The sequence below is a fragment of the Equus przewalskii genome, chromosome 20 (assembly GCF_037783145.1).
Source record: "Equus przewalskii isolate Varuska chromosome 20, EquPr2, whole genome shotgun sequence".
Taxonomy (NCBI): domain Eukaryota; kingdom Metazoa; phylum Chordata; class Mammalia; order Perissodactyla; family Equidae; genus Equus; species Equus przewalskii.
Window position 1 is genome coordinate 3,169,782 of NC_091850.1, and position 26,703 is coordinate 3,196,484.

The following is a 26,703-nucleotide window of genomic DNA, read 5'->3' on the forward strand; positions in this document are numbered from 1 at the left end:
CTCACTAGGGAAAAGAAAGTCTTCACCATAGATGTTTCTGGAACAACTCGATGGCTATATGAAAAAAAGCGAACCTCAACCCCAACCTCATACCACACATTAACTCAAAGTGGTTCTCAGATGTCAATATAAAAGTGAATGGTATAAAACATTAAAAGAAAATCTAGACAATCTCTACACAATGAGCTCAGCAACTATCGACAAAAGTACATGGAATGAAAGAAAAAAATTGATAAACTGGACTTCATCAAAATTTAAAACATCTGCTCTTTGAAAGACATCAGTAAGAAAACTAAAAGCAAGCCACAGAGTGGGAAAAATGTTCACAGTATACCTGACAAAAAACTTGTCCCCATAACGTATGAAGCTTGGGCATAGAACGAGGCCACTGTGGGTACCCAGTGGACCACCACCACACCAGCACGCAACTGGCAGTGGGGAATGACAGCAGCAGAGACTCTCACACCCAGGCCCGCAAGTCACCCAGTCGGCCTATGGTCCAGCTGGCCACCACTTGGGCCAGCTTCGCAGCCTGAGGTCGGTGAGACTGAGGAAAGAGGGCATGTCCTGTCCGGGATGCAGGCTTCCCGAGCCTGGCAAACCTACAGCCCCCGCCCTAGCGCCTCCCACAGAGCCACCTCCTGTCTCACAACAAGGCAGAAACCTAAAGAGACTGGCTGGTGGTGATGAGGAGCAGATTCAAGCCACCCCCACATTTGTGCCCTGAGTCATCCAGGTGGCCCAAAGAGTAGGGACCTGGAGCAATCAGGGCAAAGATCTAGGGTCAAGGCCAGAGCACCACCTCCAGCTGGGCAGCTGTGGCCAATGGCTTCCCCGGCCTGGGTTCTAAAAGGAGGGTGCAGGCAAGAGAGCTGTGGTGCTCTATTTTTGCAGATCCCCCTCCCTGGAGGCAGGACAGAACAGCCAGCAGAGCCTAGGGTGCTGGGCTGATGGAGGCCTGAACACTGGCTCCTGCCTATGATGGTGAACAGCATTGAGGAGAGAGGCTCCTAGGGCCCCAGGCTGTGGGGAGAACCAAATGAGATAGGGGAGCTCCTGGAATCAACCCCAACCCCGCCTGTCACCAGGGAGGCCCTGTAGGGTCCAGCTCTGCTGACCACCCACCCTTACCCACCTTGAACACAGCAGGCTCGATGCCTCTCCAGGGCCCCTGCGCTGGCTCAGGGGCTCCCTAGACATGGGGCTGGCAGCCAGCTGCAGAGCCAGACCCCCGGGGCTGCTCAGGTCACAGTGCAGCCCCATTGGGGTCCCCATTTCAGGTGAGGCGACAAGGTCGAGAGGTGGGGTCATGAGCATAGCTGGGTGTGAATTCCAGCAGACTCTGGCTGGGCACCCTGAGCAGGCTGCCCTACTTTTCCAGGCCTCAGTTTCCCCCTGCATAAAGCTGGTCTGCTGTGGCCTAAGAGGAGACACCCCTGCTCCAGTCCTGGCTCAGCCACACCCAGGGTGCTGCGTGACCCTGCATGTGGCACAGGCTGTCTCTGGCCCAGCCCCAGGCGACGGTGGAAGAAGGCTCCGGAGCCAGCAGAGTGCGGGGTGGGAGGCTTTATTTCACTGCGGGGGGAGCCTGGACAGAGGGCAGCAGGCGAGGCAGGAGGGGACGGCACTTGAACAGGGTTTGGGTCGGGGAAGGGCTGCCCCTGGGCCTGTTGGGAAGGAGAAACTGAGGCCGGCCCGTGTCGAGACCTAACCCAGGGGGGTGGGAGTGGGGGTGGGAATTGGGTCTGGAGGAATGAGGGCCCCTCCCTCTGGGCTGGACGCGGGGTCCAGGCCCTGCCTCACTTTCCTTCTATAGGGCCTCAGTCCCTCCTGCTCGCTGCGCCACGCAACCCCCAATCCCCGCTGCCCCCACCCCAGAGGAGCGGGCTAGGCTACATAGGGCAGTAGACAAGGAGCCTGGGGGAGTTAGGGAGCATGGGGTGGGGTCCACGGTGTGCAGAGGAGGTGGCGGCCACTTGGGCAGTCAGTTCCTGGCAGCGATGACCACAGAGAGAGCCACACCCCCCAGGGCGACAGCTGTCGCCCCAAACAGCCACTTCCATGGGATGGACTGTGGATAAAGCGGAGGGAAGAAGAGGCTGGAGGGCGGTCAAGACTAATGTCTGGGGCCTCAGCTACCAACACAGCCCAAACAGGCCTCCAAGCAAAACACTGCCCGACAATGCCTTTCCTATCTCCTGGCAAACTCCTACTCATGCATTAAAACTCAAGCCAAATGTCCCCTCCTCTGAGTCACCTCCCCATCCCCTCTAGAAGAACCACCTTGAGTCCTCTAGATTGTGTTCTATCTTCTGCTCTGGCCCTGGTCACACAGAGTTGGGACCTGTGTCCCAAGCATGGTCTAGCATAACCCAGACGATGAGGACATCAGTGTTTGCAAAATGAAGAAACTCCCTCTGCGTAGCATGCCCTGCCCACAGCCCCTGCCCCTCCTCTGGCAGCCTCCTGTGCCTGCCGGCCCCAGCTCACCCAGGCACCCTTGCCAGGACACTTGGCAGGCAGCCGGCTGGGGTTGCCTAGCATTTTCCGGTACAGGGCGGTCTCCGTGCTCCGCTGGGCTGCATGCTTCTTCACCAGCTTGGAGAGCTCCGCGTGGATCGTCTGTGAGAGGCAGGTGTTAGTTGGGGTAAGAGCATGAGGCAGCAGCAGCCAACCTAACGACCATCATTGCTGGTGCTCTGCCTTTCTGGGGCCCTGGGACAGAGCGGGGAGCACAAAGCGGCCAGGAGAGAGGAAGGTTCTGGGAGGAAAGCTGAGGATGTCGGCACTGGCCAGGTTGGCAACAGCCTCAGCCTGTGAGACCCCTGGGGGTGGAAGGGAGCCCAGATCACCTCTGCGGGGTCATGAGGGTCTCAGCAAGCTGCCTGGGGCCCTTCAGCCACCCAGCTCCTGCCACTGCCCAGGTAGGAACACGACATGGAGAGCCACAGCAAGAACAAGGGGCAGACCACAGGCCAGACTTCCTAGACAGGCCAGCAAGGCAAGTGCCCAGATCACTGCATTCTACTCACCTTGTTGGAAGGTTCCAGCTTCAGGGCCGCCCTCAGGATGGGGATGGCCTCGCTGTACTCGCCTTGCTGGGCCAGCACCTGCGGGAAGAAGTAGGCAGGATCCCTCTGGACCCACTCTGGTCATACTTTCAAGAAACCTGGGTCTGCCAGGCTCCTGGCCACCCTGACAAGTCCTAAATCATTTGCAAGGCTAGATATTTAGCAGTGAGTGAGAAAGACAAAACCTTCCCCTTTGAGTGGAAGAGAGAAATAAGATGCATGACACTGGCCTGTGCTGACAAGTGATGGGAAACATGAAGGCAGGGAAGGGGGTCAGACTGGGAGTGGCAGGGAGGGCTTCCTGAGGAAGAGACATCAGAGCAAAAACCTGAAAGAGGCGAGGGAGAAACTCACGGGGATATCTAGGGTGTGAATGTCTCTGGCAGAGGGCACAGCCTGTGCAAAGGCACTGGGGTGAGAGCAGACCTGACCTGGGCAGTAAATAGTGAGAAGGCTGAGAAGGATGGAGAGAAGCAAGAGGTGAAGTGGAAGGTGATACCAGGAAAAGGAAGATCAGATGGCCCAGAGCCCCAATGGCTGCAATGAGGATTTGGTTTTCACTCGGAGAAAGATGGAAGCTGTAGAGGGTACCTGTGAGGAGCAATCACCACTGGGCCAGAGAGCAGTGTGGAGGAGTGGAAGGAATCTACAGCTTGAGGTTTGAGTCTGGCCTCAGTCAATGAACTGCTGTGACTCAAATCAGGCCTCTGCACTTGTCTGGGCCTCAGTTTCCCAACCTGTACCCCACAAAACTCAGGTGGCTGACACTCATGTCCTTGTCAAATCCTGGGTTCAGGACCACTCCCAGTGCTCTGGGCTGGGGGAGCCTGCCTGCTGCTGCCCTGTGCCCACCTGCCCGTGGCCTGTGGTCTGTCCACCTGCGGCTCGAGGCCCACCTTGCCCTTGCGGAAGAGCGCCTTGATGTTGTCCGGCTGGTGCTCAAGCACGAGGCTGCAGGAGCGCAGCGCTGCGCGGTAGTGGTCCAGCTTCAGCTGCGAGGCCGCCAGGTTGTTCAGACACTTCACCTTCAGCTGCAGGAGCTGCTCCTCCTCCTCGAATGTCATGTCCACTGTATGGGGATGGCGCCCAACCGCAGCAGCCATCACCACGCTGCCAGCCCCACAGCTGCCCGTCTGCAGAGGGGTTGGCTGCCTTCTACTTTGGGCAAAGGCACCCCGCGTGCAGTGGGACCCAGGCCAAGGCTCACCCTCTCTGAACCTGGTGGCGGAGAATACTCGGGGGCGGGTTTCTAATTGTGTGTCCAGTCACGGGAGGAGAGGGGGCTCTAAGCTCCCAGTGCTGGGACCTCTCCAGTCTGTTCCTCAGGGAACCTCAGGCCTCTCTGGCCTCAGCTTACTCAGCTCTAACAGCACTGTCCTCAGGGTGCTCCCAAGGAGTCTACAAATGGAGCCTAAGAGAAGTGAGTGCTGAACCATGGGCACACAGATTGACACCATCGCAGTCACCCACGTTCTGACATCTACCTGTGTCCTCTAACATTCCAAGGGTCTGGGATATAACACAAGTCTGGAGTGGACTCTAGCCTAGAGGTTAAGGACAGTTGACCATTTATCCACAATCTGGAATATTCTAGAACATTCTGAGTCTAAGGCTCTCTGTAGCTTGAGGCTTCTGGCATTAGTGGATGCCTTTGCAGGGAAGGTAGAGGGATTTGACCTGTCAATCACCTTTGGCGCTGGAGGTAATGGCCTTGATGGCGAGGTCATAGGAGTTGGCAGCTAGCACGAAGTCGGCCCGCTGGTAGTGGGCATTGCCACACTCCCTTTTCCGATTGGCCAGGGCCACGCGCTCCTGCCCGGTGAGCATCTCCAGGTCAGGCCCGTCCACGGCCATCTTCAGGGTTACCTCCAGGCACAGGGCCGCGTGCGGGGGGATGTAGGGGCTCCTGCTGGGGGGTGGGGTGAGGGGATCACTCAGACCTGGCAGCCACCATGACGGAACCCCAGACATGCTGGGTTGGCTCAGGAGCAGGTGGGAAAGGGCTCAAGTGCCAGAGCTGGCCCCACTGTCATCCCCGCCTCAGCAAAATATAAGGGAGATAACTCCTGCCACCCTCAAGCTACATGTCTTGGTGAGTGAGCTGCCCTCCCTAAGCCTCAGTTTCCTTTTCTACAAACTGCGCAGGCAGATGGGCCGAGATGAGGGGGGCATCCGCCCCACCCACCTCCCCAACCCCAAGGAGACCCCCCCTGGCAGCAGGTTCTCACCTGCCCTGGGGGCCATAGCAGTACTTGGAGTCAGCAGTGACCATGGCCGTCTCCCCGACGTCCATGAGCGGGACGCTGAGATCCAGGGCCTGGGTGTGTGGGGCCTGAGTGTCAGGTGGGTCCAGGTGCAGCACAGCCTTGGCCTACCTCCTGGCCCACCAGCCACCACCTCCCCCACCCTGCCTCCATCTCACCCAACCGCACCTGGATGACATCGCAGTCGCCCAGGGTGAACACCAGCTCCGGCTCCTCCTGCACCCGCGTGCCGTTCTCCAGTGACGTCTGCAGCTGCACGGTGACCACCTGTCCCTTAGTAGGGCGGCTTGAGCCAGGTGGGCCAGGGACCAGCGTCTTCTTCCTCAACAGCCCATTCCCTGCCAGGGACCAGGGACAGGCAGCCTGTCACCCGGTGGCTCACAAGGCACCTGCTCCCTGAGGGCACCCACAGTTCCGCCCATCCCAGGGGTGGCCCAGCACCAGGGAACAAGCTGAGCTTCAAACGGTCATTCTGCCACTTACGGGGCAGATGACCCCATGCCTCTGGGCCTGTCCCCCTGGTTGTACATCGAGCATGAAGGGATGGATTCGGGGAGTGATGTTGGCCCTGAGGACAGGTTCAGTGAAGACTAGCTAGTCTGATCATTATCTGAAGAGAATCGGGCTCAGCAAGGGCAAAGAGGTGCGACAAGCCGCCTTGCCCAATGCAGGCAGGGTGGCAGGGACGCCCAGAGAAGGGACTCTGGAGCCACCTATCTCCCGCCCCTGGTTCCAATCCCAGCCCTGTGACATCTGGGCCTTGATTTACCTAGCCATGAAACGAGGGTGGTCAGGGGGTCTCCTGTGACACCCTGGTGAGCAGTCTACTTGTTTAGCACAATGCCTGTGACATGGGGAGCGCATCTCTACTAAAGCATCACGTCACCAAATTTAAAAGTTAAACAGAGCCAAAGGACCCATAAGCAAAAGCAGCTGGATGCCCCCACAGCCTGAGGAGACCACCTCCCTCCATACCCCTCCGTTCCCACAGTCGGAGGAATGGCCCAATGGCCACAGCTAACACCTACTGGGAGCCAGGCACAAAGCCCCGTGCCCCCGCGAATCCACTCACAGAGCCCCCACAACGATGACAATCACTGCCATCCCGTGACAACTGCTGGGTGGTAGAGCGCTTAAATGTGTGGGGCGCATCAGACCAACGGCATCTGCGGTCACCTATGTCCTGAAATTTACCTGTGTCCCATAATATTCCACTGGTCTGGAATATACCACAAATCCAAGTGGACCTTAGTCTGAATGTTAGGGACAGGGAGGATATCTATTCATATTCTGGAATATTCTAGAATGTTCCAAGTTTTCATGCTGTTTCTCAACTTGTACGTGCCCCTGCATCCAGTCTGAGAACCACTGAACTAGTGGATCCTGAGGGACCCGTGTCCTGAGGTTTCCAGGCACTAATGGTAGGGTCACAACAAGGTACTGCCTCTCATTAGGATGGACTCTGGAGTCACATCCTCTCTCAAGGCCTGTTTTCCTTGTCTTGAAGCCCGAATTCTGACCTCAGAAAGTGGGTGGCTCAAATATAAATGGATAGAGCCAGCCTTGTGCTCAGAAACGGAGCAGGCAGCTCCTATCAGTAGAGAAAAACCTCCCAAACTAATGTAGCCAAAGAGGCTGTGTGACCTGGGGCAAGTGCCTTCAGCTCTCTGAGCCTTGGTTTCCCCATCTGCAAAACAGGGATATGACAGGAATTATATGACAGGAATTATATCACAGGGTTGTCGTGAGAATAAAATAAGATAATGCACAGACCCGGCACAGAACCAGTGCTCAGTAACTACTACCTGGTGGTGTTGTTTAGCAGCAGTAATACTTTTCATCAGAAGTAGTGGAGATGGTGTTAGTAACGACCCTGTTTTATCAGTATCAGTATTATCTGATACTGTGGCTTTAGTATCGTTACTGTTACTGGTAGTAGCAATGACGTTTTACTCCCACTTGTGTGGACACCCGCGTTATTTAGTGCGTCAGATATCAGTCCTAGCAGCAATATGCTTCTCCAGCTTCTAGAGTTGCTGTGATGGCGTACGTGGGGGGCAGATGTGTGGGCTCCCCTAGTTTCTTTCTTGCAGGACTTCTCTGAGCAATGGATGCTGTGAACCAGACACAGGGATGAACAAAAGAGGATGTTCCCCAGATCTATTTGAGCCTAAGAAACATTTTTCAAGGGACAGGCACTTGCCAAACGCCAAGAAAAGAGGCAGTGGGGGTTGGGAGCTGCTAGCACCTAGTGTGCTGGCTGTGTGGTCCCGGGCAGTTGACTCAGCCTCTCTGAGCCGTTGTCAGCAGCCCAGGGAAACAAAGACATAGCACATCGTCCATGCAAGTGTGTGTGTTTGAGACAATGAAAGGGGTTCATAATCATGAAGTGCCTCAAGCAGTTGCCTGTGGCTGGCGATCACTGTGGTCACCACCTTTTACTTCCAGCCTACTTCACAGCAGAGATGGGGAAACAAGGCTCAGGGGAGGAGAAGGCCTGGGCCAAGGTCACTCCTGAACTGGAGCTTCTGGGCCCTGTGGGTCACCCGAGCCACCCCTGCTCCTTACCCAGGATGTCCAGCCACTCTTCCGGGGCTGGGGCGGGCTCAGGCTCGGGCTCCATGGCTGCCAGGAACTCTCGGGCCAAGGCCCCAGGCTGCTCGGCCTCCTCCAGTGGGGGCTGCCCCACGTCCTCAAGTGGCGGCAGCTCACTCAGGTCCTCCTCCTCCTCCTCCTCCTCGCCCTCTGCGTCTTCCACCCCATCCAGCACTTCGAAGTCCTCAAGCGGCGGCACCCCAGCAGGCGGCGGTGCGGTGGGCTCAGGGCCCACGGCAGAGGGTTCAGCACAGGATGCCATGCTGCTGGGGGACGGGAATTGGCCCTAGCGAGGGGAATGGATGGGGGTGAGAATCCCACCCAGCCCCTCAAATTCTTCTCTGCATCCATTCCCCACACTGCGGATCACTTCTCGTGTGACTCAGGGTCGGCAGGCCTCAGTCTCCTCATCTACACAGTGGGTAGAGCAACAACCCTGGCTTGTCCAAAGGATTTAACGACCGAGCATCAAACCTTGAACATCAGGTTCAAATAGTGTTAGCTACTACTGGAACTAATTATTACTTAATCTTTGTAAACACCCCAGAAAACAAAGAATATCCCCCCATATTTTGCACAAAAGGAAACTGAGGCCCAGAGTGGCTTTGCCCAAGGTCACAGAGCAAGCCAACGGCAGGCGCAGGATTTGAACCTGAGGCTGTATCTGATGATATGCCCACAGGGGCTGCTAAGATTGTTCCAGGAAGCTAGCCCCTGAGGTCTTGAGCAGGCTATTCTTAGAGCCCAAGGGAAAGGAAACCGAATCTTTACCAGAGCTCCCCACCTCCAGCTGCCCTTTCTCCTAAGGGGAGGCACCCAGAAACCCCAAGCCTTTTCCTTCCATACCCCGAACCTAATACCACCCCCCAACACCAGGGACCCTGGCCCAAACCCTTCCCTGGGAGCCCTTTCTCCTCTCCTCAGGCCTCCAGGGCACCCTCTCAAAGTAACCTTCTCTACAAGAGTGGTGGAGACCCCCACCGCATTCTACAGCCTCCTCTTTGGGCCATCAGGAACTGCCTCCCTCCCCCAGGCCCCAAGCTCAGAGGTGGTAGAGCCGTCATTCTAACCCACAGCATCCCCTCCCTAACCCTCACCTGCCTGCTCCTTCCGGACTCGGGCCCCATCTTCTGCGACCCTCCCAGCCCCCACCCCCACAATCCCCTGCGCCCGCATAAATCGCCCTCCCCCCTCCCCCAACCACCGCCCCCAGCCCGGGCCAGCAACCCCCAAGAGCCGCTCCGTTGCCCTGTAAACACTCCAATGTCCCCAGACGCCCGCCTCCCAATCCCATAACACCCCATGCCCTCCAGACGCCCCCCGCCCGGGCCTGGCCCTCCGTCAACCTCCCACCCAGGCCCCCAACGCCCCACGCCGGTTCGACGCCACCAGCGTGGGGCCCCCGATCCCCCCGCACCCCTCGGTTGACCCCGGCCCTCCACGTCTCTGCCCGAAGCGGCCCACGGGCTCCCCTCGCCCCCTGTGGCCCCCACCCCCCACGGCCCCAGCCCAGCCGCGCCCCCCGGTTCGCCTCCCCCGCGGCCCTTCGCCCCGCCCATCGGCCATAGCCCCCGCCGCGCCGGCCCCAGGACCGAGCCAGGCCCTGGCAGTGCCCCCGGCCGGCGCAGCCCCGCCGGCGCCCCAGGACACGTGCCTCCGGCTCCGGGACCCCCGCCTGGGGTCCTGCGCCCCCCTCCCCGCCCCCAGCCGCGGCCGCCGCGCCTCGGGAACCAGGCTCGGGCGCCTGGCCCCGCCCCCACCGTGCCCATTGGTCGCTGCCGCCGCGACGGCAGTACCCACTGGCCCGCACGCACATCCGTTTCGGGTGCTGGCACCGCCCCCTTCCTGCTTGGATTCGCGGGGCGTTCTTAAAGGGGCAGAGGCCGCCGGGCCACCCGGAGAGGGGGCGGGGGCAATGGTAGGGCTCCAGACCCAAGTCCATTTGCCAACTTGCGCGACTCACCGCTCCAGCGTGAGCTTACTCCTGCTCTTCTGTGAACTGGGGATAAAGACTGGTATCCACGCACTCTCACACCGGGGCTGTTGGGAGGACAGCACTAGATGGTATTTTCTTGAGGCGCTCAGGCTTGACAGTGAGGTGCTGGATAACCCACCGTGAAAGCCCAGTTACCGCTGTGGACCCGAGGGGCCCGAAGGAGAGTAACGTGCCCAAGGGCACACAGAACCCCTGCCCCCTGCGCAGTTTGTCTAATCCCTGGAAGGTTGTCTGGTGCATACAGGAGGAGCTTAATAAGAGCTGAGTTCCTCCTGCCCGCACCCTCTGCTGGAGGGTGACAGGGTACCCACCCCGGAGAAGGTGATGGCATCGATTAAACGGGTTTTTCTCGATCTTGTTTTGAAAGCAGGGGGGCACTCAGTCCTCGCTCGCTCTATTTTCTTTCTTTCCAAGCAGTTACCCCCTTTCAGAATGATCTTGTTCATTCTTTTGCTTCCCCCAGTCACCCCCATTCTGCTCCACTGTGGAAAGAATTTTGCCTGTTTTGTCCCCACCGCCTCCTTGAATAATGCCTAGCACCTATGGGAGTTTAATAAATGAATGAATAATCGAATGAATGAATGAGTGGGACGTGGCTTTAGGAGGTAGATAACAGTGGAGGAGGTAACTGGCTTTTGGAGGTAAATAATTTGTCAGATTGGAGCTCCAAGGTCACCTCCTACAGGAAGCACTCCCTGACCTCCCCAAGGCAAGACCAGCTGCCCTGATTGGCTGCCCTCTTGGCACAATGAACCTCTATTTCATAACTGACTGACTTGTATTCTGTGCCATCATTTGACTTACCTCTGCCTCCCCCACTAGACTGGAAGACCCAGCACCTGGGAATGCTCTGTTGTTTCTCATTGTTTTAGCCCTGAGGCCTACACAGTGCCTGACACAAAGCCGGGTGGGGGATATGGGGAAATCACTGTGGAAGGAAGGCAGGCAGACTGGCCAGGCAGAAGAGATGGTAGGGCAGCGGAGAGAGGTGAGAAATTGCCCAGGAAGGAATATCAAATAAGCCCTGGGCCAATCCTCGTCCTGAGGGCCTTGGACTAGTCCCTGGCCACCCCCGAACCTCAGTATTTTACCTGCGTGGTGGAGTCACTTGCCCATGCAGTCCCACTTCTGTTACAGGGGTTGGAGGAACTGTAGTGAACTTGACAACCACCATACTAATACATAAACAACTACAATAAACAAATAGAAAATAATAACACCAACAATCATAACAATAATAATCATGGCTGGCGCGCAGTTATCACAGGTGTAGGGAAACACTTTACATGTATTTAATCCTCCCATCAGTCTTAGGAGAAAATACTCTGATATTTGGAAACCATGTCATTGGCTGCATACAGAGTGGCAATTGTCATATCTTCCAGGTGAACTGAACTTTTTATTGCTATGACATGCCCCTCTTTATCTCCATGCTTCCTGCCTTAGCGTGGACTTTGTCTGATGTTAAGGTCATACTCCTGTTCTCCTTTGGTTCCTGTTTTATTTTATTTTTTTTGGGGGGGAGGAAGACTAGCCCTGAGCTAACATCTGCCAATCCTCCTCTTTTTGCTGGGGAAGACTGGCCCTGAGCTAACATCTGTGCCCATCTTTGTCTACTTTATACGTGGGACGCCTGCCACAGCATGGCTTGCCGAGCAGTGCCATGTCCGCACCCGGGATCCGAACCAGCGAACGCCAGGCTGCTGACGCGGAACATGCGAACTTAACCACTGCGCCAATGTTCCTGTTTTAAATGCTGCATCCTTTTCCTTTAAACACTCCACTCTTTACCTTCCTCCTTTCTGTACCCTCATGTTGTACGTGTGTCTCTTGTAAGCAACATAGAATTGGGTTTTGCTTTTTGGTCTAGTCCGCCCATCTTTGTCTTTAATTAGTGCATTTGGTCTATTTACATTTAATGTAATTATGGACCTATTTGGACTTAAGTCTGCCTTCTCCTGTGTTTTCTCTCCATCCCACCTGCTCCATGCTCTTTTTCTCTCCGCTTTCCTGCCTTCTTTAGGATTGGGTACATGTGTTTTGGTAAGATTAGCCTCATTTTACAGATGGGGAGACTGAGGCACAGAGCAGGCAATTACCTTGTTCAAGGCCACAGCGATGAAGGACAATATGGGCCAGGTCACTTCCATCATTGAGCTTCTCTTCCAGCCATGGAGCTGGATATTGCACAATGATGCAGATAAGTATCAGCTTAGGATTGTTATGCAGGAAATAAAACTGAAAAAAGTGGCAAAAAACTGAAAAGAAAGGCTTCGAGAAAGGTGCCCAGGTTTAGGCCTCTCCCAGACCAACGTCCCCATCACTGACCCAGCTGAGCATTCCCATCACTTCCAACCCCCTCCCTTTGACACACAAAGGAGGGAAATATTTTCTTGTCTCCACTCCACTGTGCACAAAACATTTGAGGCCAGCCAAGTCCCTTTTGGCCTGATGTGCAACCCCCACCCCTTCCAGGACCCTTGTAAATGTTTCCTGGCTTCCAACAGAGCCCAAGGGACTCATTAACAAACTCGATTTCTCCAGCCTGGATGTCTTCTGCTGCAGCCGGCAGACAAAGCTGTAGTTCCGTTCTCCCAGCAGCCTCTGCCCCGGCTCCTCTCTCGGCCCTGGCTGCTGCATGGCTCACTGAGCTCCACAATTTTTACAAGGACCAACTCCATGCTATGTGTTTTCCCACCATCCTGCCTTTGCTCCTGCGATTCCCTTAGCCCTGAATCATTGTCAGCACCTAGAAAACTCCTAATCCTACCCCAAAACCCCAACCAGATGTACTTGATTCCTTAACCCCAAAATGAGTCCTCATACCCCACTCTTCAGGTTCCTCCAGTCTTGAGTGTCTCTTCCATCTAGCCCAGCACTGTTTCCCTCAGGGCTGGGAGTGTCTGCGTCAGACTATGCCTCCCTTCATCCTCCAGGGGTGGGTGTGAACTGAGTATTCTCTGGAGCCCCAGAATATGGGCCATGCCTAGAAAGGGTGGCTACAGGGTTAATTGAATAATTTTTTTTTTTCCTGAGGAAGAGTCACCCTGAGCTAACATCTGTGCCAATCTTCCTCTGTTTTGTACATGGGTCACTGCCACAGCACGGCCACCAAAAAGTGGCATAGGTCCATGTCTGGGAAGCAAACCCAGGCTGTCAAAGCAGAGCACGAGGAACTTAACCCCTATGCCACGGGGCTGGCCCACTGAATAATTTTCAAAACTGTTTGTTGAACTAAATATATAAAAATCCTGGGGGCCGGCCCGGTGGTGCAGCAGTTAAGTTCGCACATTCCACTTCTCAGCAGCCCGGGGTTGACCAGTTCAGATCCCAGGTGAGGACATGGCACTGCTTGGCAAAAGCCATGCTGTGGTAGGCGGTCCCACATATAAAGTAGAGGAAGATAGTCATGGATGTTAGCTCAGGGCCAGTCTTCCTCAGCGAAAAGAGGAGGATTGGCAGCAGTTAGCTCAGGGCTAATCTTCCTCAAAAAAAAAAAAAAGATTTTAAAAAATACGCATCCTCATGTTAGTATGAACTCATGGTTTTCGGTATATATAAAAGGGGACAGACATAGAAGTAAATATAAATTTGCGTATTTGTGGGTTAGTAGGCATACATATATTTCCTAACTCTGACTGCTGAGAGGGTCTCTGAGCAGTGACAGCCCAGTGGCAGTGAACACACCCAGCACCCAGATCTTGGCTTTTTTTTTTCTTCTTCTTCCCAAAGCCCCCCACTACATAGTTGTATATTCTAGTTGTGAGAGCCTCTGGTTGTGCTATGTGGGACACTGCCTCAGCATGGCCTGACAAGCAGTGCCATGTCTGTGCCCAGGATCCCAACTGGCAAAACCCTGGGCCGTCAAAGTGGAGCACACGAACTCAACCCCTCAGCCACAGGGCCAGCCCCCAGATCTTGGTTTCTAAATCCTATTCTCCAAGAAAAGGAACCAGGCTCTTTGGAGAAATGGCTGACTCCAGGGATTCCAAAGCAAGTATGGAACGTCTTGTGGTGCCAAAAGTAAAGAAGTGCTCAGAGAAAGGTGGAGACATATTAAAACGACATAGGTGGGGCCGGCCTGGTGGCGCAGCAGTTAAGTTCGCACATTCTGCTTCGTTGGCCCAGGGTTCGCCAGTTCAGATCCGGGGTGCCGACATGGCACTGCTTGGCACACAATGGTGCAGTAGGCGTCCCACATATAAAGTGGAGGCAGATGGGCATGGATGTTAGCTCAGGGCCAGTCTTCCTCAGCAAAAAGAGGAGGGTTGGCAGCAGGTGTTAGCCAGGGCTAATCATCCTCAAAAAAAATTAACAATAAATAAATAAATAAATAAATAAATAATAAAATAAGGATATATGAGCTAACTTAAAGGGGCAGCAAGATAAATAATATAGAAATTAATACAACTATGTACTGGGTGGCTTTGGGGAGAAAACGGAAAAAATAAAATCTTTAAAAAAAATGAAAGAAAGAAATTAACTATAATCCGCAGAGTAAAATAAATATTCATGAGTTCATAGTGATATAAATACTCGAATAAATCCATAATTGGAGAATAGACAGCTCTTGTTTACAGAATTCCAATTAATAATTAAATTAATAAAATCACCATTATGCAAACACCATAGTAATCACAGCCGCTAGCAAGAGCCATAGATGGATGCTAAAACCAGTGGGTGAAAAGTATGTTTAAAAAAACAACAAAAAACTAGGGTATCTATATGGTCTTTTAAATATCTCCCGGTAAGATACATATTAATTGTAAAGGGGGAAACAGTGACAGTTGAGAAACTGGCAGACACTGCCTTAAGCACGTAATCAAAGTCAACACCACCAATAATAAGACACACCAACACCCCTGCCTCTTGATATGATGCATTGAGGACACAACATCACTTCTGTGGGATTCCGGCCCAAACTGCTCAACTTCGGTCTAAGCATGAAGAAACACTGGATAAACCCATAGAGATGGGTATTCTACAAAACCAGTACACTTCAAAAGTATTAAGGTCATGAAAAATTAGGAAAGACTGAAGAACTGTCACAGAGTGGAAGAGACTAAGGGAGACGTGACTAGATGCAATGTGGGATCCTGGACTAGAAAAAGGTGACCAAAAGGGGAGCGTGGATTTTTGAGCCCGACTGAGTCTGATTCCCAGCCTGTAAAGCAGGACACCTGGATCCGGGCCCCCCGCAGACCACTCGAGCACTATTTGACCTCGGGGCGGGGGGTGCCTGCCGCCGTCGGCTGTCAGTTTAACTACCTACTAAAAGGGACGTGTTGCAGCCTCCTCTACCCACTTCCGGGCTGCCTTGGAATTCGGGCTTTGGGAACTACGCAGGCGCGAGAAGGACTCCTTGACTGGCTATGCGTTGTGACGACACGCGAACAGGAGCGGCGTTAAGCCTCACCCCTTCCTGCCGCGTCCCCGCGCACGCAAGTCCGCCCCGGGCACGTCGCCGCCACCCGCGCTCGCACGTATGGTGCGTGGTGACGTCGCGGCGGCGCGGGCGCCATCCCGGAAGCGCGAGCAAGGCCGCCAGATGTGCAGGTGCCGCTGCCACCGACGCCGGGGCCGAGTTCTGGGTGGGGCTGGGGCCGCCGGGGCCGCTGGGGAGCCGGGCAGGGTCGGGCGCGGCCCCGGGCTGTCGCGGGGTGGGGCGCGCCGCTGGCCACGTCTAGGCACCTCTCCTGCGCACAGGCCTCAGTTTCCCCGTCTGCTCAGTGGACGCGTTGGCGGCGCCGCGGTCTGGATCCGGATCCGGGGCGCGGGAGTTGGGGCCGCCTGTGTTTAGGCCGTGCTGTGTCACCCGGAACTGGGCGTTGCCCTGCTTGGGCCTCAGTTTCCCCGCTTTGCAGGGGCGGGGCGTGAGGGGATATGCAAGCCCTTCCCCACTCGAGTTTTGCTGAGTGTGGACCGCCAAACTAAATTCTGTTAAATGACTTGGGTGGAATCGCGGCGCCTCTCTGCGTCGCCGTGTGACCTTGGGTAACTGAGCCCACCTCTGTGAACCTTAGTTGCCCTCGGAGACGATAGTTGTCTGCCTCATAGGGATAGTTGGGGATTAAATGAAGTGCTATACACGTGTTCGCGCATGTTCTTGGAAGCACCGGCAAGCCCTCGTTAAAATGCTGATTCCCGGGTCGCGCCCTGGCATTTCTTTACACTCCCTTTGAAGAAACAGTCTGATCCGAGCCCAGCGCCTTATCACTGTTGGTTTCATTCCCCACAGATAGCACTGCGAGATGCTGATTCTTTGTTATTCTCATTTTCTGGATGAGAAAACTGACTTAAAGAGGTGAGGTGACTCTCCCAAGGTCACACAGCCTCCCTCTCTGTGTGTTTCCCCCATGAATATATTTGGAGCAGGAACCAGAGCTCTTGCTGGGCATTTCTGCCCTGTCTGTGGGCCGGACTAGCTGTTAGTCAGGGAAGGCTTCCTGAGAGAGACAGCTGGGGTGGGGAGGAGTGTGCCTCGAATCCCTCAGCCCTCAGATCTGGGAGCCAGAGACAGGAAAGAGCCCTCCTTTGAAGCAGAATGGTTTCCTGTAGGTCCAAATCCTGTGCCTGCCAGGCTCTGGCTGTGGACTTCCCGCCACATGACTCTGCCCTTTGAGTGCAAGTGTCCTCTTCATACATGATCACGCTTCTTTGGAAATGTGGAGTGTCTGGGTGTCCGGACCTGGCACACAGTGGGAGCTCAATAAACATGGTGATTATTGGGTGGGGAGAATTTCACCAGGGGTGGCAGCTTATTTCCAGAAGGCATGTAGAGGCTACAAACTGCTAGCTAGATTCAGGGCTCAAATAGATACTCGGCCCCGTGGTGTTTGGGGGAAAAAAAGTATTAGTTGCTGACATTTGTAAATGAGGCGATTTCACAGAGAAAAAAAACCCTGTATTTCCATTTTTTCCCTGGAAAAAATCAAGTCTGGCAGGAATCAGCTGCTGTAAGCAGCAGCTGTCTCCTCCTGGGTGGCTACTGAACACCTGGTCGGATTCACACCTTTGTGGACCCTGCAGAGCGTGGGCATGTGAGTTGTGACTCAGGTTCCCTGGCCGTGTGTTCGTGACCTAGTTCCTCAGCCCGAGCCTCAGTTTTCTCAGGTATAAATAAGGATGATAACAGTTCCCAGTGTGTGATGTTAGTGCCTTGTTTAGCATATAGTAGATCAAGTGAGCTCTGAAAGACCCTCCTGATCCTGTGTGTAAATTTTAACCAATCACAAGCAGGTCTTTCTGTCAGCCATTAAATGTGTGGACCCCAGAATCAAGCTATGTCAGAATTCTGGGTTTTTCCTGACCCTCCCCCCTGCCCCTGCACCTCAGGAGGGTCAGTGCTGAAGCTGTGGCCCCTCCTGCCCTGGCATGGTCATCTGCCTGCCAGGGGAGCTGGGAACAGCAGAGCCGTCTGGGTTGCTGGGCCCACAGCCTGGCTGCGAGTGCGTGAAACTGTTGGCTTTAATGTGCTAGTACAAGTCTAGCGGCAGGGCTGAGTTTGAAAGGTTGTGTTGGCCTCCGCCAAACTAAGTTCTGGAGATCCCTTGCTATGAGCCGGGTTCTGGGCTGCATTCTGGAGCAGAGCAGCGAGCGAGAGAGACAAGCCTCTGCTCTCTGGGAGCTGACTGCTGTGGGGATGACAGGCAAACAGATCAGCTGACGACCGAGATAATTTCAGGAAAAGACACGCCAGTGAAGCAGTTAGAACAAGGTGGAGCAATAAGAGTGGCCAGAGTCGGGGGAGTCAGCGAAGACCTCTTGGGAGAGAAGACATTGGAGGTGGTGGTGATTTGATGGGACGGCTGGTGCAAAGGCCTTGTGGTGGGAGTGGGCCAAGGGTGGGGATGTGGGAGGAGGCTGGCAGATCTGTGCAGGCCGAAGTTGCCCCTGACCTTGGGCACACGGAGGTGGGAAGCTGATGGGATTCTCATGTTACAAACATGGTCTCCTGTAGTTCTCAGAACACCCCCGAATTCCCAGGTGACAAAGCTGAGGCTCGGGTGGCACGACCCACTCATGTTCAGGCAGCCTTTGTGGTTGCCGGCGCCTCCTCTCTGTCCCACCCCCCGTGGTGACTGGTGCAGACTGAAGACTTCTTGCCTGTTTCAGGCAGCGGAGGAGGAGGAAGAGATGGACCCCCCGGACTCGGCCTCGAGGGTCTTCTGCAGCCGCATCCTGAGCATGGTGAATGCGGACGACGTCAATGCCATCATCCTGGCCCAGAAGAACATGTGAGTGGTGGGCAAGGGCCGTGGGTCCCCGGCATGGGAAGGGAAGGAATCCATTTGTTGGCCAGTGTTCTTGCCCTGCCCGGCCCTACCTTAGGCCCACACTGGTGCTAAAATGAAGGAAATTAGCAAATCTGCGACTGGCTCCAAAATAAGTCTTTTCCTGGCCTGGAGGCAAGGCCTTGGCACAGGAAGCAGGGCTTTCAGACGGGTTTGCAGCTGCAGACGGTTTGGCGGGGGCCGCAGCAACTCCTGTCCCGAGGCCTGGGGAGGGGAGAATTGGGGGCATAGGAGAGGCTGCTGGGGGATGTGAGGGAGCCAGTGTGCTGACTTCCTGTTGGGAGCCTGGTCTCTCGCTGTCCAGGCTGTTTCTGCAGAGGGCCTGGGTCTCTTGGAGGGGCTGTGAGTGCCCTTTGTCCTCCATGGGGCCTGGCCCTGTGGCCTTTACAGCCTCACCCTAATTCCAGCTGGCCCTGTGAGGGAGCGCAGCTGACACGGCCTTGGGGTGGAAGCGCAGCCTCCTGGGGCTTTATTTTCGTGTCTTTATTCTAAGCTGTAAGACTCTTCCTTCTATTTACGGGACAGCACAGACCTGATACCCTTACATCTCCCTCGCTCTGTGATGAGTGCTAGGTATGTCTGAGTCTCAGCAGTGCCCATCTCTCTTAGTTCTTTAGGTCTGATTCAGACCTGGCCTAGGGAACTCCCAGACTGAGGGGGCACAAAACCAGACACAGACCTTTGTGGCTTCATGGTATCAGGGCTGTTCCAGAGGAACAACCTGGAACTTGGGGAGTCAGGGGAATCAAACAGCCTGCTTGGGGGAGAAGGTGAAGGCTACATGAGGAGGGCACACTTGAGTAGGGTTTTGAAGGTTGAAGAGGAGTTTGCTAGGTGGCTCAAACAGCAGGTAGAGCTCTGTAGGACAAGGGAATGGCACATACAAAGGTCATGGTGCAGGAAAGGACTTAGCATGATCATTTGGCAGGGCCCCGTCATTAGCAGGGCCCTGGAGATGGTGCAGAGGAGTTGGTGCCCTCTCTCTGCCACCAGGCTGGACCGCTTTGAGAAGACCAACGAGATGCTGCTGAACTTCAACAACCTGTCAAGCGCCCGCCTGCAGCAGATGACTGAGCGCTTCCTGCACCACACGAGGACGCTGGTGGAGATGAAGCGGGACCTGGACAGCATCTTCCGCAGGATCAGGTGGGTGCTCAGGCCCTCCCTCCTGACCCGAGCCTCCATTGAGTTCCTCCTATCTTCAGTGAGGGCAACGGGGAGCTGCAGCTTGTTTATTTTATGAGGCTTCATCGCGCACTTAGCATCCAGGAAGATCTGAATTTTGGGATAAAAATCTTAATGTTTCTGAATTTAAATTTTATTTCTTTTCAAACAATGCAACACAGCACCAGATGCATAAGACAAAAGGCAGGCAAGGACAGACAGGGAAAGGCCAGTTCCAGGCCCCTTGCCCCCCCAGGTCTTCTCGCAAGGAGCAAGTGAGCTTGCCGGGTTGTGTGGGTCCTTCCCGAGCCAGGTCCTGAGGACAGGGAAGATGACGTCCAAGTCCCGGGACACAGAGAACGCCAGATGCAGCGCCTGGAGCGCGCGTCATCCCGGCCACCATGAACAACCGCGGCCAGCGCGCCTGGCCCGGGACAAGCTGGTGCCTCTTCCTCTGGCTTGGGGGCAGTGGCCAAAGATTGAGGGGAACGTGTCTCTTTGAGCAAGTTCTGTGCAGAAATCACAAGACAGGCTGGTTGGATCCTTTATAAAAGCACCCCTTTTCTAGGGCGTCTCAGCCGGCTGGCTGTCCAGGTATGGTGTGGCGGGGGTCGGGGGTGGGGGTAGACAGGAACCCCAAGGGGCGACACCTTCTGTGTGTCTCTCTATCACCCAGGCGGCACCCGGCAGGGAGGGGCTGGCCGGTCACAGGCAAGGATGAGAGCCTGCGCTCCGCAGACCCCTTTGGAATTCTCTGTAAACAGTGCTGCAGCCTTTGAGGAAAAACGCCTCGTTAAAGAAAGGGAAGCGATGCAGCTCTGTGAACTTCAGTTTCATGGGAGCCAGTGTGCGGTGTTGGGGTTTGCATGAGTTGGTACTCCTGGCCCCCACACAGACCCCTCCCCCCACGGATGGAGAGACAGGCCGAGACCTGTCGCCCAGAGGAGCAGCTGCTGGGGGCAGCTTGCTGGAAGGCCGTCCTGGCAGGGGGGAGTTAGACGGAAGGGGAGTGCTGCCAGTGGAAGGCCCAGCCAGAGCGAAGACCAAGCACCCAGGATGGGCGGGAGCTGGGTGACAGCTGGGTGGCTGGTGCCCACCCCCGGGAGTGGGAGGTCCGTCCACAGGGCTGAGCGCCTGGGCCTCCCTCCAGCCCCGAGCAGGGTGCGACAGCAGTGACAGGGAAGTTCCCGCCGCCCCCGGGCCCAGAGCTGACGGCAAGGGTTCTCGGCCGGCACAGGCCCAGCTTGTCTACCAGCCATGTTCAGCTCTGTGTGCCTTCCCTTCCCCTGCAGGACACTGAAAGGGAAGCTGGCCAGGCAGCACCCAGAAGCCTTCAGCCGTAAGTGTCACCCTGCACCCCACATCTGGCCTCTGTGCCCTCAGATGCCAGCACCCTCAGCCCAGGCCCCAGTAGACAATGGGTCCAGAGAGACCTGACACAGGGGGCAGAGGCGGGAGTGCTGGCTTGGTCATCTTAGCAACCTGTGTAGCAGGTGCTGGGACTAGGGTCCCCTCCCTGGGGCGAGGTTGCACCAGGGAATGTGGACAAAAATAGTGACAATCCTTGCTTTAGTGAGCACAATATACCCCTACAAGCCAGGCTCTTACCCGCAACCACTCACCTGTGAGGTAGGGCTGTGAGTGTCCCCATTTTACACAGGGGGAAACTGAGGCCCAGGGGGGCAGCGACTCATCAGAGGAAGCTCAGCGTCCCCCCATGCTGAGCCTTGGTTGACCCCATCTGCTGAATGGACCAACAGCTCCCCACCCCAGGGCTGCTGACAACCACAGGCACAAAGGTGATGCTGTCGTCAGTCCCACTTTATAGAGCGGGGACCTGAGGCAAGGGCAGGTGAGGGGCCTGGCCCAGGGGACGGAGTCAAGAGGGCAGAGCCAGGCTCAGCTTGCCCCCAGGCCTCCCAGCCTGACCCCAGAGAACCTGAGTCCTTACCTCACCTCACCTTGAAGGGAGGCCTCTCACCTGCCTAAGCCTCAGTTTCCTCCTCTGTAAAATGGCCCAAGTCATGCTCCGTGGGGTGGGGGGAGCTGTCAGGGGTCACTGGCCCAGTTAATCCCTCGTCACGGTGCCCGACACGATGATGACGCCAACTCCTGGGCCTCCTTCCCCTAGACATCCCGGAGGCCTCCCTCCTGGAGGACGAGGATGAGGACCACATCCCGCCCAGCACCACAACCACCATTGCCACCTCGGAACAGAGCACGGGCTCGTGTGACACTAGCCCTGACACCGTCTCGCCCTCCCTCAGCCCCGGCTTCGAGGACCTGTCCCACGTCCGGCCCGGCTCCCCTGCCATCAATGGCCGCAGCCAGACGGACGACGAGGAGATGCTGGGCGAGTAACCCTGCTCCCCGGCGCTCCCAAGGTGTCTGAGGCGGCAGCGCACACCCTGCCTCAAGATTGACAGCTTTGCCGCGCTGTCCATTATCCAGGGCTCCGGGGGACAGGCTCCCTCCCGGGGGTGTGCAAGTCCTCGAAGTCTATGATTCTCACTTGTCCCTCACTGAGAACATCTCTGCAGACCCCTCTGCCGGGCCAGGGGGCAGTGAGCCCAGCTGAAGTCATTGGGCTGGGCGCAAGGGGGCTTTTCCAGAGCCAGGCCTGAGGTCTGCTCTGACCAAAACTCAAGGTTCCCAGAGGCCAGAGCCAGATGGCCCCTGCCCCAGCACCCTGGGCAGGGCCTCCTCAAGGCAGACAAGCACTGTCATGTCTGAGTTCGCCTCAGCCCACCCCACACCCACTAATTCTGGTCTCCCTGCCCCTCTGTCCAATCAAAGTATTGATGAAAGCATCTCAAGGCGGATTCTGAGACAGCTGTGGAAGGCTCAAGACAGAGGCTGGCCGCCTACTCAGCCCCCAGCCAGCCTGATAAGGCCTGTGTTTCTCTGACCAGAGGTGTGCACGCTGAGGGCCCAGCAGGCCTCTCCCAGGGTCTCTGTGGAGCAAGCCAAGCCACCTTGGAAAACAGAATTTAAACGGAATATTTTTGTACCCGATGTTTACAGATGCTGTTGGGAAGTTATCAATAAAAAGACTCCATTACTAAAAAGGGAAAGATGCACCTAGCAGTATATTTCTTCCATTCTTGGGCCTAGCAGCCCAGAAGGGGGACAAATACTGTATGTGGGACAGGATGGGGTGCAGCCAGCCAGGCACAACTAGACTAGGGAGAGATGTGGCTGCTCTTGGTGGGAGTCTCTGGTGGTGGCAGCCATAATAACCCTAGTTCCTGTCACCACCTAGACCCTCGCACGTGCTGTTCCCACTCCTCCCAACACTATTCCCTGACCTCCTTGAATAACTCTTTCTCCAGGTCTCAGTCCCAGGGTAGGCTCCTCACGGAGCTACACTGGTCCCATCCACAGAGTCCCCTCACCTTTGAAGCACTTAGAAATTGTTATTAAAGGCATCTGTCCACACCCGAAAGTGTCTACTTTTGCCTGGTCCATAGGGGGCGCAGGGAAGTGTTTAAGGAAATAAAGAGAGACGCTGCCAAACCCACAGCTACCTTCTCAGTCCTCACCTCTTTGCGGCGCGCGGCACCTTCTAGCCATCCGCGAGTCTTCTCGGTCCTACAGCCTAACAGAGCCTGAGTCCCAGCCCCATTTTCCTGGGTGACTGCACCAGCCCCAAGTGCTGTCTCTGTTCCCGTACCCTCCGCCGTGAAATCCATCTGCACAGCGGTCAGAGAGCTTTCTAATAACCACCTCGGGGCGTTAGGTGCCTCGGGTGGCGCCCAAGGGGTCTCGCACGTCCGGCCCCTGCGCCCCTCCTACCTTCCCTGTCCCGACCCCTGCGTCCCGGACCCGCAGACCCTCCGCTTAGTGCCTCTGCTTTAGCACAAAACAGTCTCCTCTACTCGGCAAGGATTCCCAGAGCGCCCGTGACGCGCCAGCGGACTTCAGCCTGACGGGCAACACCAGGAAAGGTGCGGTACTCTTCTCACGTGACCCGGAGGGCGGGGCTCACCCCGGAAGCAGGTGAGCGATGACCGCCCACAGGCGCGGGGGCTTCGTTCGCCAGCACCCAACATGGCAGAGGGGCGGGGACAGGGGCGGGGACAGGGGCGGGGCCACGAGAGCGGCGCGGATTGTGACGCAGGCGCGCAGCGTGCGCGGTGCGCAGGCGCTCTCGGCGGCGAATCGACGGTTTCCGGTTCCGCCGCCCTCTTTCTCTTCAACGAGGCGGCCGAGCGGGTCGGTGTCGGTGGCTTTGCGGGTTCGCGCCGGGCCAGGGTCGGGCGGGAGGCTGTGGGAAGCCGCGGGGGCCCTGGCTGCGGAAGGGCCAGCTCCGAACCCGTCCGCGCAGACCAGGCTCCGCGGGGCGGCCAGATCGGCTGAACAGGGCGCGTGGGGCCGGGGTTCCGAGCCTGGACCGGGCTCCGGGTGGCGAACCGGCCTTGGGGAGAGGGGCCTGCCCGCCCCGGCAGCCCAGACCTCTCCCACGCGTCCTTGGGGCGGGGATGGGTTCTCCCCGGGACATCTGAGGTGGCGGGGGAGGGGTGTTAAGCGTGTAACTTTTTCTCCACGCTAGACACTGCCCATAACCCTTCAAAAACGTTGACACCCGGAACTGGGTCTTTGCCTGTTACATACAACACATCTGTAAGGAGAGGCTGGTAGTAGCGCCCATCTTCTAGGCTCTGTTTTTCTTTATTTGGAAAATGAAGTGTTATGTGTAAACAAGTACCTGGCACGTGGTCGGCAGATACTATTTATGGGTCGTAGCAAAGGCAGGAAGTGTGGTCTGGCGAGTTCGGGCGTAACCGAGAAGGAAGCCAGAGTGTTGGGAGTCCTAGCTTGGAGTTGGAGAGGAGAGGAACTGCAGGGAGGAAAGTGCGTGTGTTGGGGGGATGGCTGCTAAGATGGGCTTCCCACCCAGGCTGTGGGAAGGGCAGCTTGTGGAGCAGATGGAGCCAGAGGCTGGGGGAGGGAAGGAAGGACAGGACCTCCAGACCACGCTAGGGGAAAATGTGCCTGGCAAGATGGTGCCTTGGCCATGTACTTAGTCCATCTGCAAAGTTGATGAAATCCCTTCTCAGCTGGGCACAAGGAGCTTAACCACAGTCCTTGTTCCCATGAAGCACATTGGTGCCACAGGTCCAGGAATAAGGTGGAGGAAGCGTGGTTGTTGGTTAACAGGACATGTTTGAGCTGCAGGCTTGGAGGGGTGGGAAAAAACCAGCACTGGGGCAGGCCTGCAGTTGGGTCAGTGCGTGCACAGGGCTGCACAGACCTGCAGGGTCACCACTCCCTCCATCTCCATCCCCCCACCCACCCAGCAGACGCAGACATGCAGATCTTTGTGAAGACCCTGACGGGCAAGACCATCACCCTCGAGGTTGAGCCCAGTGACACCATTGAGAATGTTAAAGCTAAAATCCAAGACAAGGAGGGTGAGTTGGGCTGGAGCTGGATCCTCTCTCCAGTGGGAGCCCCTCAGCCCAGGGCAGCTGCTGTCCCGTGGGATGGATATTGGGCTTGGACAGACCTCAGCCTTGCCTGTGATCCTGGAAAGGCAACTTGTGCTTGCTACCTCAATTGCCCTTTTGACAGGTTGTGGGTAATGCTGGGGCAGCCCTGTGGAGGAGGGGGGAGCTGCCTAGTAGTGTGTTTGCCCAGAGCCTCAGGAACTGAACTGCTCGCCCTCTCCCCAGGCATCCCACCTGACCAGCAGCGTCTGATTTTTGCCGGCAAACAGCTGGAGGACGGCCGCACTCTCTCAGACTACAATATCCAGAAAGGTATCTGAGGGGTAGGGTGGTTGGACAGGGCCCTATGAGGCCTAGGAGCTGGGATAGGGGCACTGACAGCCTCATTGGTACCAGGACAGGGGGTGGGGGTGGTTCTTAAGGTGAGGGCCAGATGGGGCTGGGGAGTTCTGCTTCATAAGACACTGTTTTCAGCACTGAAAAGCATCTCATGATGCCTTCCAGATGGCAGTGGGTTCCCATGTTCTTGTTCACATTGTTTTTTTTAACACTTGTGTTTTGTTAAAAATGTGGTAACTACTTTAAAGGAAATCAGTGTCACTTTTTGCAGCAACAAGATTTAACTGTCTTGCCCAGCAAAATAAAAGACCATTCTTGCACCACTTAGAAATTGCTAGAAATTGCCTTGCCTGTCGGGAAACCCAGATGGATGCCACTGTTGGCGTATATTAGCCTCAGACTCCCCAAAGGCTGGTGGGAAATGACAAGATAGTGGCTCTATGGTGGGCTGGGCTGGCGTGTCCATTACATGAACTGCCTAGGGATTCTGACATGTCTCCATCACACTGGAGAAGCTCTCAGGTGACGGGCCCTGCCCTGCACCTGCGAGCCGAGGTGCTGGGCCCGGCTCAGTTACTGTCTCTCTCCGACCTTTGTTTCCTGTAGAGTCCACCCTGCACTTGGTGCTCCGCCTGCGGGGTGGCATCATTGAGCCTTCCCTCCGCCAGCTCGCCCAGAAATACAACTGCGACAAGATGATTTGCCGCAAGTATGCTGCAGGGGCGGGGTGGGGCAGGGCGGGGGCTGGCCCTGGTGGGGAGGGATTGCCCTTACGGGTCCCTCCTGTCCTTGTGCAGGTGTTATGCTCGCCTGCACCCTCGTGCTGTCAACTGCCGCAAGAAGAAGTGCGGCCACACCAACAACCTGCGCCCCAAGAAGAAGGTCAAATAAGGCCCCTCCTCTGGCTCCTCCTTTGCCCGAAGCGTCACCTCCTGCCTGAGCCCCATGGCCCTGGGGCCTCAATAAAGTTTCCCTTTCATTGACTGGAGCAGTAACTGGTGTCCCTGTGGCTGGTCTGTGTAATGGGAGGTGGCTGAGGTGTGGGCATCTCCCTTAGGGACTCTGCATACCTCTTGGGGGTCTGCTGTCATGGGTTCCAGTTGTCACATCTGTCAGTGGGCTGTGGGCCCTGTCCTTCATGTCCGAAGGGGTCTGTCATAACCAGCCCCCTGCCACATAGCCTTGTGAGCCTGCCCCCCTGAGTTCTGTCATCTATAACATGGCAATGAGGAGCCTCAGCCCAGGGACTGGTGCGACCTGGGCAGGCACGTTGATGACTCTCGTTGCTGGGCCCTGGAGGTGTCCAGTTGTGGGCCAGGGGGTGGGCAGAAAGGAGCACCCGGCCTAGTGTAAGACACCTGCTCTTGGTTTGGACTGACCCATAGGGGCCCCTGAGCCCCACCGAAATCCAGTGCTGGCGCTCTGGGCAGGGCAGGCCTTAGTGTGTATGGAACTTGGAGTGATGCTCCTGCACGTCAGCTGAGGCTTATGGTGCCCTGGACTGCCCCTGGCAAGGCCGTGCTTTTGTCT

The 26,703-nt window shown here is 56.2% G+C and overlaps 3 protein-coding genes and 1 long non-coding RNA gene across 15 annotated transcripts; 2 read left to right on the forward strand and 2 right to left on the reverse strand.

Moving 5' to 3' along the window:
• Window positions 1–1,551: 1,551 nt before the first annotated feature.
• Window positions 1,552–9,739, reverse strand: FKBP8 (FKBP prolyl isomerase 8). Of its 4 annotated transcripts, none has more exons than XM_070586639.1 (9): window positions 9,585–9,739; window positions 7,904–8,216; window positions 5,504–5,673; window positions 5,300–5,388; window positions 4,760–4,977; window positions 3,968–4,140; window positions 3,033–3,110; window positions 2,491–2,622; window positions 1,552–2,071 (listed from the first exon to the last, which is right to left on the reverse strand). In XM_070586639.1, exons 2-9 carry the CDS (start codon window positions 8,190–8,192, stop codon window positions 1,985–1,987), a joined length of 1,236 nt encoding a protein of 411 aa, XP_070442740.1. In that variant the 5' UTR covers window positions 8,193–8,216; window positions 9,585–9,739; the 3' UTR covers window positions 1,552–1,984. The 4 variants fall into 4 exon arrangements, with proteins under 4 accessions (XP_070442740.1, XP_070442739.1, XP_070442741.1 ...); XM_070586638.1 differs by having other exon boundaries at window positions 4,760–4,980; XM_070586640.1 differs by lacking the exon at window positions 9,585–9,739 and adding an exon at window positions 9,028–9,187 and having other exon boundaries at window positions 4,760–4,980.
• Window positions 9,740–15,313: 5,574 nt separating this feature from the next.
• On the forward strand, window positions 15,314–22,452 carry KXD1 (KxDL motif containing 1). 5 transcript variants are annotated; one of them, XM_070586653.1, is made up of 7 exons: window positions 15,422–15,482; window positions 16,165–16,230; window positions 16,485–16,644; window positions 18,042–18,163; window positions 19,214–19,366; window positions 20,677–20,723; window positions 21,516–22,452. In XM_070586653.1, the coding sequence occupies exons 3-7, from the start codon at window positions 16,570–16,572 to the stop codon at window positions 21,743–21,745; spliced, it is 627 nt and encodes a 208-aa protein (XP_070442754.1). In that variant the 5' UTR covers window positions 15,422–15,482; window positions 16,165–16,230; window positions 16,485–16,569; the 3' UTR covers window positions 21,746–22,452. The 5 variants fall into 5 exon arrangements, with proteins under 5 accessions (XP_008542461.1, XP_070442756.1, XP_070442754.1 ...); XM_070586654.1 differs by having other exon boundaries at window positions 15,447–15,517; XM_070586655.1 differs by lacking the exon at window positions 16,485–16,644 and having other exon boundaries at window positions 15,381–15,482.
• LOC139077782 (uncharacterized) lies at window positions 19,517–23,453 on the reverse strand. The gene is made up of 2 exons (XR_011530253.1): window positions 22,927–23,453; window positions 19,517–19,893 (listed from the first exon to the last, which is right to left on the reverse strand). It is a non-coding gene; the product is annotated as an uncharacterized lncRNA (long non-coding RNA).
• UBA52 (ubiquitin A-52 residue ribosomal protein fusion product 1) lies at window positions 23,401–26,168 on the forward strand. Of its 5 annotated transcripts, none has more exons than XM_008544236.2 (5): window positions 23,401–23,599; window positions 24,685–24,798; window positions 25,060–25,146; window positions 25,780–25,882; window positions 25,971–26,168. In XM_008544236.2, the coding sequence occupies exons 2-5, from the start codon at window positions 24,696–24,698 to the stop codon at window positions 26,062–26,064; spliced, it is 387 nt and encodes a 128-aa protein (XP_008542458.1). In that variant the 5' UTR covers window positions 23,401–23,599; window positions 24,685–24,695; the 3' UTR covers window positions 26,065–26,168. The 5 variants fall into 5 exon arrangements, with proteins under 5 accessions (XP_008542458.1, XP_008542457.1, XP_008542459.1 ...); XM_008544235.2 differs by having other exon boundaries at window positions 23,403–23,599; window positions 24,688–24,798; XM_008544237.2 differs by having other exon boundaries at window positions 23,509–23,621; window positions 24,688–24,798.
• Window positions 26,169–26,703: the final 535 nt, after the last annotated feature.